The sequence below is a fragment of the Salvia splendens genome, chromosome 7 (genome assembly GCF_004379255.2).
Source record: "Salvia splendens isolate huo1 chromosome 7, SspV2, whole genome shotgun sequence".
NCBI lineage: Eukaryota > Viridiplantae > Streptophyta > Magnoliopsida > Lamiales > Lamiaceae > Salvia > Salvia splendens.
In genome coordinates this window covers 23,303,259-23,313,916 of record NC_056038.1, presented here as the reverse complement: position 1 = coordinate 23,313,916, position 10,658 = coordinate 23,303,259, and the positions used below count along the sequence as shown (strand labels likewise).

Here is a 10,658-nt window from a genome sequence, read left to right as displayed (position 1 = left end):
AGTTTCAATCATAATACTAGGTAACTATTAAAGATTTATGTAATTTGAAGGTGGTATCTTTTATGGACACATTAACCAACCAACCTTCTCGATGATTCACGGTCCATTATAATATGTAAATAAGCATGAGTAGGATGTGAGGTCCTCTTGCTACCTAATTAGAATCATTCATTTAGCATAGCCAAATAGATAGACAAAATAAAACTAATTTTACGGCAAGATATTAATTTGAAAACAATCGTAAGTGCAAATTTTAATGAAAACAATTCTTTTCAGCGATTCGTGTATCCACATTAACATGTCATAAATAAAGTCCACACCAGATATGATCTTCCAACTTTGGATAAAATTCTCAACTTTGAGTTTACCTTTCTTGTAGTCGCTGATTCGAAGAAAAAAAACAAGCTATTTATCTGAAAAAAATATTCGGAAATCAGATGATAAGTTTCTATCCTATACTTCATTTCGAGGGGTGGCAAAAGAGGCTGCCCGAGCCCTCTTGCAACACTTACCCTCCGTATCGCATTCGCAACCCCTTATTCGTTCGCTCCACAATAAAGCTATCTATCTATCCACTTCTAGCCTGTTATATGCATACAATAAATTCAAAAATGAACATGCAGTGTGCATTTCTAAATGACATACTGATTGACAAATATCTAGTAGCATTATCAATTTTTAAATATAGCTCTAATAGCATGTAACTACCACCTAAATGTAGAAACGGCCATTTCTCAACAAAATCACGAATGAAGTTGGTAGAGCCACTGATATATGGAAACATATTTGCCAAGGAATACATTCAATACAAAACAACCTACAATATTTACTTTTGGATTTCAATGGCATTGACTTGCTCCACAAATTCCCAATGATGCATCTGAGCACCAGCCGATGAAGTTCCGTATTGCATAAGCTTCCTCAACCACTTAATCTTGTTCAAATATTCCTCCAAGTCTAAGATTGCTGCTTCCACACCAACATGGTCGGAGCATTTTGAGTGTAGAACGTGGCGACCACTCATTCCCTGGCAATAATCGAGATTCTGTCCCTCTAGAGCGAGTTCAGCCCTTTTCTGCGCAGAATCAGCCAGTACTTGTCCTGTTTTACTTGTGCTGCAATCACCAGCTCCCTCTCTAGGGCTTTCTTTTTTGTTCTTTTGATTCTTACAAATTATCTTCTCCGGCAAGCACGTCCTTTTCTGCCCAGAATCAGCCACTAGCTGTCCTGTTTTTCTTGTGCGGCTATCACCACCTCCCTGTCTAGCGCTTTCTGTTTTCTGCATCTGTTTCTTAGAGATTGTCTTCCCCGGCAAACATGTCCTTTTCTCTGTAGTTGTTCTGCCTTTTGCTATGTCGGAAACGGCTGAGTTGGAGGAAGTTGGAGAAGAGAACAACGAACTAGCTGACCTACGACTGGCCTCAGTTTCTTGACCGGTATTATGCAAATCCTCAACTCGAATTCCCTCATCAATTACTGCAATGACTTTACATCAGCTTATCAAAAAATAGAATGCCTCTGAGTACGAAACATATGGAGTTAAGTAAGAGGTGATGTGATGTGATGTGATGTGCGGTTAATCCAGTAATGAATCACAATTTAAAAATTAAAACAGAAGTACAAGTTGATTGTTTGCATGCAGAACTCAAGTATACAAATCTGGATTAGCTAGGAGACAATATCCCAAATGGCAATCAGAAACACCGCACATATCTAGAACAATGATTTCTAGTATTCAGTTCTAAGCCAACCTAATGTTCTATGATACAGTTACATGCAGTGAAGGTCGAAAGAAGAGTAAGAAGAAACATGAAAGAAAGAAAGAAAGGAAAGCGGGATTTAAGGAGCACGTACACCAACTCTTAAGTGAAGCAGTTATAACAGAAGCCACGCTAGTTAGCTGAAGTTAGCTAATGAGCTGGAGTAGTTAAAGGAAGTTAACGTAACAGTTAGACACAATAACCGAAAGAAGTTGCAGCAACCAAGATTGAGTAGAATAGATGCATATACTTGTCACGTTGATTAGATTCATCATTATAACCGTATTATGAATTGTAATTGGCTCAGGTAGTTCCCAGAACCCCCTGAGGTGTGAGTTTATTCTCATCTGTTATACACAGTGCTTACTTGTTGTTCTTCACTTTGTCTATTGACCATCATCACTCAAATATAACACCTATCATCTTATGCCACAATCCTTGAAATACTAAATCTGTAGCTCTACTCCAGAAGTAAATACGTAGATGAGTGTTCCCAGTTAAACAATAAAGGATTGTCTTACCCGGCGAACCAAGAGAAGGATGGCCCTATTCCGTAAATTCATGTCAGGGGAAAAGGTTTGGTTAAAATAATAGTCTGGGACCTAAAGTATGAGAACACTACGCATAAATATCAGGCATTATAGACATGCATATAACATTTTAAGCTCATGGGTCATGCCTACAAATTAACATCCCACACCTATTGAATATGACTCCATTCTTAAACTAGCTGATAGTTCATTGTTTTTTCATACCTTGGTTTACAGGTTTCACAACACGACAACAAATGTCACCTTCCTGCAATTTGCGAATAGGATGAAAAAGGTTGTTGTATTAGTATAAAAAGACATCAAGAATGTAGGGCCATACTGTACATGTACAAGCCTTTAATGTTGAAGGTGCAATTAGATGATTAATAATTTTCAATAAAAGAGAAATTAAAAGTCAAATGGCAGACACTTCTACAAATTAGAAAGTTAGAAACATGGATATTTATGCAGTTTACTACATAAAGCTACATCCTAAGGGAAGACATTGCACTCCAAATAAATCTTAATGAATTGCTTATACAACTCAAATTCCTAACATAGACCTCTACTGTCAAATTTATCTGTTAGAACAACCTTAACGTGAGTAGATAATTACATAGAAACAGCCAAAACTAGTTCTGCGCCAAGTAAACTAAACTCATTTCTTCAAATTGTGTCCAAATTTCCATGAAAAAGCACATGAAAGACATATCAGGATTTGGTAATTTAGATTAAAGTACATACTACCTCTGTCCTTTAAAAAAAAGTATAATAACGCATATCTATATCAATTTCTAGAAGAAGTTTGATACAGAATGAAAGTCGGAAGCACCCAAGTTATGAAGACCAATCTAATGATGGAAGTGGAATATTTCTTATATGATGAACTTCTAGAAGAAGTTCAAGAATGAATTTTTGAGATAAACAAAGACAACATCCAAAGAAGAGATGACAAACCTGAGTAGGTAGTGTCCAACCAAGTTCAGGAGACCAGTCTAATGATGGACGTAAATCCTTGAAGAGCACTTCATATGATGAACCTTCGCCATAAGGTGGGGGTGTCAGTTCGATCTGAAGAGAAAGCAACCGCACATAAACGAAAATAGGTTAGTATTAAGTACCATGACAATAATCGTTACACAGTTCAAAATTCGGCTAGAACTAAGGTTTTCATCCTTGCATCTTAAACTGCAACATCTTATAACTAAAAGCTAACTGCCTCTTGCCTTATTTATCATTGATTCCTACCATATACCCTTTTATTTTTTTTATTTTTCAATTTCCTTTCTTCTTGTAGATGATTAAAAATTATAGAAAGTAGTTGGGTTCTAGTATTGAATTTTGAATAGAACATTCAGTAACCAGAATATATTGTGATTTGGGACTAACTAACATTGGTTACAACATAAGTCTCCATGATTAATACCTGGGCCTTGTCATCACCTAATAATTGTGTTATATGTCCAGACCAATAACAGTCACTACTCCACCAGTCCACAAAATTACCCACCCTCCAAGAATCACCAGCAATTACTGTGACTTCTGAGATCTCAGCGACATGAGGCATTTCCTTCTCATTATATAGAGGTGGGTAAGGTGGCCTCACCATCAATTCTCCACAATACCCTTTTCTGATCCTCGAATAATAAGAGGGCACCTGATATAGCTTTGTCCAGTCTACTTCTGCAGAAAGCAACAAAAACCAAATGGAAAGAGGTTATTTGTACATGTAAGAAAATGGAATCTACAAATATAAAATGTCGAAGGAAATTGGAGCATTTTTCTATTTTTCCCCTGTTTCACTTATCATATCAACTAAAACTTTTACTTATAAAAAATGCAATGTGTCAACTAGGTGCACGTGCGAGGCTGGAGGGTTTATTATCTGAAGCTACCAATGCAACTTGTGCAGACTGTGGAGCACCAGATCCCAAATGGGTGTAATTATTTACCCCTACTCTAATTTTGCCTTTTGTTTTTTATATCAACATGTGTAATTTGGCATGATCCAAAATTACTTTGAAAACTAAAACTTAGATATCTTATTACTGGAGCTTTTATTTGTATCAAATGTTCTGGAGTACATAGAAACCTTGGAGTGCATATATCACAGGTATGGACTATGGTATGGATGTCACTAACTGATCAAACACTTTTAACAAGTTCTGTTTTTGTTGATTTTTCTATTGCTTCCAATTGCATTAAACAGCTGCACAAGTCCATAGCTTCTCCACCTAGTAAGTAGCATGTACTACTTTCAGCCCACCACGAACTACTTGCATTATTTCTATTTAAGCAATAATTAGACTATTTTATTAAGATATTAGAGTTAATTAGGTGTTCCTTTATTAAGTGTTTTCCTATTACACTTAAAATACTAATTTGACTATACTAATTACTGAATCCTTAATTTACGACTTAGCATGGGACGGAGGGAGTGTTAACTTTTTCAATCCTCCAAATATAATAACATTGCAGCCTTATTCAATTCTTCTTCTCCTCTTCTCAATTAATTCTTCCCTCTTCTACTCAAATTCTTTTTGAATATATCAGGAATTGAAGAACTCTAATGTGTTAGTGCGCCTCGATTCATGGAGTGCGCGCCCCATCGCCCCATCGCCATGCGCACCAAATTTTTACATAATCCCCTTGCAGCGCCCCACGTCCCTAACAACATTGTATATAGTAGAAAAGGTACAATGTTAAACCACATAGAACATATATTAACTAGAGGCAACTATGAGACTTACTCTCCTCGCTGAAGTCAATATATTCTAAGGCATGTCCAAGTATCCCCTTTTTCTTGCAGATCTTCTGAATCTGATAGAAGGATATTAATATCCATGTAAGTACAATATGCTCAAAATTGATCAAAATCATCAAACAATATATGAACATAGCTATCAAATATAAACGGTATCGGCAAATGGAACAAAAATAATTATAACAATATATTATGTCAATGTAAAAAGAGAACTAAAACCACTATATGAGTCGGGTCACTTTTCTTGTCACCAATCAGTTTTAGGATGGAAAACCATGGATGTCTATCATGGTATCAGAGCGGAAAAAAAACTCACCCCTCCAAGTTCACCTTGAAGAGTTTGGGGAGGTGTAGGCAAATGGAACAATAATTATAACAATATCACACTTCAATGCAAAAAGAGAACAGAAACCACTATATAAGTATCATAAACCACTTCCCCTAACATCAATTGGTTTTAGGATAGAACCCTATGGATTCAATCAAAAGCAACATTAAGGTCTTAAGTTTCCTAAGCTTAGGTGTTCCACTAAGGCATATGCCTTTGGGAAGCAAGTGTGGAAAATATAAATAAAACTCATAAAATGAAGTCAATAACACATGACACAAACCAATGTTATGGATGACGTATGGCGGCTTACGGGGGATAAGCCAAAAAACAGCCACATGGATATATAGAGGTGCCCACGGTTCCAAAACCGCCAGTTTTGGTTTTGGTTCAGAACCGGCGGTTTTCCGGCGGTTTTCCGGCAGTTTTTTACGGTTTCGAACCGCCGGTCTTTTGCGGTTCCGGCTTAGTTTAACGGTTTTCACGCCTTTTTCGCGGTTCCGGCACGATTTCGGTTCAAAAAATTTAGGTTCGGGTAAATTCTCACGGTTTCGGTTCGGAACTGTAACCGGCGGTTATGGTTTCGGTTTTAACCGCCGGTTCGTTAAACCTTGGGCAGGTCTAGGGATATGGCATATCGATCTGGCGTGATATGGCGGTCGATAAATTAATTAATAAAGTGTTAGTAATATATGTATACATAAATTTAAAAAATTAGAAAATAATAAAAAATGTAAATATCAACTATTAAAACAATAAACATGACCTCTTAGGCAAGGCTTGCTTTGTAACCAAATCTACACACCACAACACAACATTGCCCTCCCCAACAAAATAATAGATTTAAGAAAATAAGTCTTCTTTTCCCCCAAAAGTTTCAAAAACTACGTGCAAGACTGAGATAAATGACCAGTACATTCCTAAGCATATTTTCCCAAAACACTTTCCTAAGTGTTCCCTTCGTCCATGAAATGTTGTCCACTTTTGCTTTTTTCCATTTTTGGTATATGGATCTCACTTTCTACTAACTCATTACACTCAAATTCTATTATAAAACTAATATATGAATGTGGAACCCACATTCTACTAACTCTTTTCACTCACTTTTCTTCACATTTCTTAAAACTCGTGCTGAGTCAATTGTGGACAACATTTTGCGGACGGAGGGAGTATCCCAAAGCAATCCACGTACTAGTTTGAAAATCTTCAAATAAAGAATTCTAAACCCAATCGAAAGCACAAGAAGCAAGAATAAATCGACAAAACTCATGTAAACAAATTCGACTATATAGAAATATCTGCATCATGTGCCTAGGCTCAGTCTGAACAGAGAAGAGATACACAAGTAACACAAGCAGAGAAGGAGCCTTCTCAAGGCAAATACCTGATGAAGTGTGAAAGCTCTTATGTAACTGATTAAAAGTAGTGAACGAATTATGCCCAAAAAACAAAGCCTGTCAGAGTATACGTCCGAAACACAGGATTATACAGAAGAAACTAAACCTATTCCGCAATTAAATCACTACCCGAAGATTATAGCTAATAGCCCTGAAATATTCTCCCACAATTCCTGTTGAACTGAAGCTCGAGATGTTTAAGAGGCAAGAAATCCAAAAACATGATTATGGAAATTTTTATCCCTTTTTAATCTCATACTTTAAGCTATACAAACTTCTGAGAGCAGCAATTTGAAAGCTTGATAAAGCCAAATACGTATATACAATGAAAATCTGAGCACGTGATGATTTCATCATTTTCCCTCTAAATTCGCATGAACAGACGGCATAACATTAAATGTATTTCAGAAAAAAAAATTACATAAAACAGAAAATAAGTAATGAGTGCTTGAGAACGAAATCCAGAACATATTTACCGTACCTTGCATCGGAACCACGCACCGCGAAACCCCTCTTCGAAAGACCTAACTTCGGCCAATTGACCAACCTTGAACGGTAGATTGACCTTGTTTTCCATCATCAACTATTCACCCAGATTTCCTGTCGTGTTTCAAATGGTTTTAGCTTGTTAAGTGGAATGGTTTTAGCTTTTAGATAGTTTGTTAAGTGAAAAGAGTAAAATAAAAAATAAAAATAAAAAAAAACTAAACCCCAATCCCTAGGCTCTTCACGTCCCGTCCCCGCAATATTAGGAGGGGTGTTTAATCAGAGTGGCCGCCAAAGGGGTAGGCAGTAACTCAGTATCTTGTTTGAAGTCCACCTCCTAAGGTCTCCCACTTGATCGATCCTTGCTCATTCTAGCAATTGCGTCCATCCGAAACTAACTGTGCTACTCCTGCAGACAAATAGAGATAATATTTCTAATTTTAGTTCGAATAAACTAAAATCAAAGTAAAAAAATTAAGTATTTTAAAATGATGTTTAAAAGCATTGCTCTAGGCATGCACAAGGGTCGTAAACCGCCGGTTCCGGGCCCGAACCGGCGGTTCAAGGGTCGAGAAAATGCCGAACCTGAACCTGCCCGCCTAGCTCCCGGCGGTTCCGGTTCAGGTTCAAAAAACCGGCGGGTTACGCGGCGGTTCAAAACCGCCGGTTTTCGGCTTGAACCGCCGGTTCCGGGCCGGTTCGGCGGTTCGACGAATTTTTATTTTATTTTATTTTTTTTTGCATTTTTCAACTTTTCAATTTTAATCAAATTAATTTACACTTTTCAAGTTTGTTTTTGTATGCAATGTGAGTAAATAAAATTGAAAAAAATACGGCTAAAGTTGCAATTTTATTGAAATTGCATGTTTACAAATTACACGTGACAAGTTACAACAATTACAAATTGAAAACATATGGCGGTCTTGAAGTCTTAAACAAAATTTAAATACAAATGAGACTACTAGTGAAGAACTAATTACAAATGACAAGAAATGACGTTGAAGTTCTTAAACGTATAAGTGTATTATATATATACTCTTAACCGGCGAAGAAGATCTTTCTACATAACTAAATTAAGGACACCTTTAGCAATTCAACTTTAAATGTTGAGTTTCGTCTAACAATCAACAATTATAGTAGAATTGTCAAAAGTTTCCCTCATTTAGCCATATAGAGAAATATACTTCATCGACTAGAGTATATACAAATACAATTATGAAGGAGAAGTGGGGTATTTATAGGAGTAAAATTGGAAGAAATAAAAAAAAAATTCAAATTTCAAATTTTCAAATTTTCGGCCGAACCGCCGGTTTACCGCCTGAACCGGCGGTTCAACCACAAAACCGGCGGTTTTTCCACAAAACCGGCGGTTTTTCCACAAAACCGGCGGGTTGGTCCACGGTTTTCCGACACAAACCGCCGGTTTCTGACCTCACCTAGCCCCTACGCCTGAAAAGCTTCCGGAACCGGCGGAAACCGGTCGGAACCGCCGGTTCAAACCGGCGGTTTTCGTCCAAAACCGGCGGTTTTCACCCAAAACCGGCGAACCGCCGGTTCATACCAATCCCTACTTTGAACCCCTACGAACCCCTACGAACCCTATGCCGTTCGACCCTTTGAACCGGCGGTTCGAACCGCCGAACCGCCGGTTCAGGTTCAATATATTGCCGAACCTGAACCGGCCCTTCCGACCCTGCGACCCTTCTGCCGGTTCAACCCGCCGGTTCCGGGCCCGGTTCCGGTTCATGAACCGGCGGTTCCGAACCGCCGGTTAACCGCCGGGTCGGTTTGTGCATGCCTACATTGCTCCAATAAAATTAGTCTGGATAAAAAGCACACAATAATTATTACTTCTGAAAAGAAAGACTAATGAGATTAACTTTAAGATTATCTCCATCGGCAACCTTGGGCAAAAGGGTCTTCGTAATGACAAAACAAAATGAATATATTAAAATAATAAAGTTGGAAATTGGGAGTGACATGACCCATGCAGGGGTACCAAAAAAATATTGAAATACCGCACCTACTGTATCGAAAAAGTACTGTAAACATTGGTTTTTCGGTATACCGCACTTTTCGGTACGATAACAGTATCAATTTTCCTATATCGCGGTATCGCAGTATACCGAATCCTTGGTGTATACCGAAAAATCGGTATATATTGAAATATTATATAAATATTAGTATATTATATTTAATATTATTTATATATAAAATAGAATAAAAAGAAAAAAATCACCAAAAATTCTACTTTTAAATATTTTATGTATAAATTTATTTATTTTTTGCATAACAGTATTAGGTGTATCGTACCGTACTTCGGTATACCGCAATAACGGTGAGGTAACAGTATTAAAAGTTAACCATTCCGAATTTTCGGTATACTAAAAATTCAGTATGGTATCAGTATTAGGCATTCTCGATACGGTATACCGTACCGACGCACTTCTAGACCCAGGTCACAAAACCATGATGCAATACATGCGCCTTGTTTTTTCATTTACTTTTATAAATTTAAGTTAGTATTTTAATTATACTAGTATTACTTATTTTATTTTTAAAAATAATTATTTACCAATATTTTATTATATTTTTTTAGGTCAATGATTGATTATTACATTTAATTGTATTTTGACTTTTAGTATAACAAATGATGGTTATTTTATTTAATTGCATTTTAATTTTGACATAAAATGGTCATTGAAAAAGCTCTAAGATCTCTGTAAGTTGATATGACTCTAGTTCGCATGCAGATTAAAACAGATAGGGTTCACGCACTTGATCAAGATAAACTGTTAATGGATCAAGTAAGCTACTAACTGATCGTTGGGTGAACAAACTAAGAAACTTAGGCTTTCAAGACCTTAACCCACAATACTATAGACTAGTAAAGGGAAGTAAGGGTCGAATCTCTCAGGGACAGAGGCATGTTGAGTTGTGTTTGGGACATTGGGAAGTTTTGGCTGCTGCCACGCTTTACAGTGGGTTAAGTTTAAGACTAAGAAACTGAACTGATCAAGTCACTAAACTAAACGGATCAACTAAACTGGACAAGCTTAAGAAGGAACATAAGTAACTGATCAACTAGACTATGGATGTAAAGGTACTTCTGCAAAAGGTAACTTGGGACCACTGACACAACCGAACGCACTACTATAAAACTGAAAACAATAAAAGGGATGACAGGGACTGCTACTCTAACGAACTACGACCTTCTTCTTCGCTAAGCAACTTAATTTAGAACAACTACGGCAGATCTAAGCAGAGCACCTAACATAAAACATGAAACGAACAAATCAAACACGGATCCATGCAAAATGAACGGAAAGAAAACAGATCTATAGTATCTATCCTAATTTTATGCAAGTTGATGAACTAAAACTTAGATCTACG

General features: G+C 37.0%; 1 protein-coding gene across 1 annotated transcript; it reads right to left on the bottom strand.

The window, feature by feature from the left end:
• Positions 1 to 604: 604 nt before the first annotated feature.
• LOC121742023 lies at positions 605 to 7,619 on the bottom strand. The gene is made up of 7 exons (XM_042135035.1): positions 7,490 to 7,619; positions 7,261 to 7,379; positions 5,041 to 5,110; positions 3,717 to 3,973; positions 3,248 to 3,361; positions 2,516 to 2,558; positions 605 to 1,476 (listed from the first exon to the last, which is right to left on the bottom strand). Exons 2-7 carry the CDS (start codon positions 7,357 to 7,359, stop codon positions 827 to 829), a joined length of 1,233 nt encoding a protein of 410 aa, XP_041990969.1. The 5' UTR covers positions 7,360 to 7,379; positions 7,490 to 7,619; the 3' UTR covers positions 605 to 826.
• Positions 7,620 to 10,658: the final 3,039 nt, after the last annotated feature.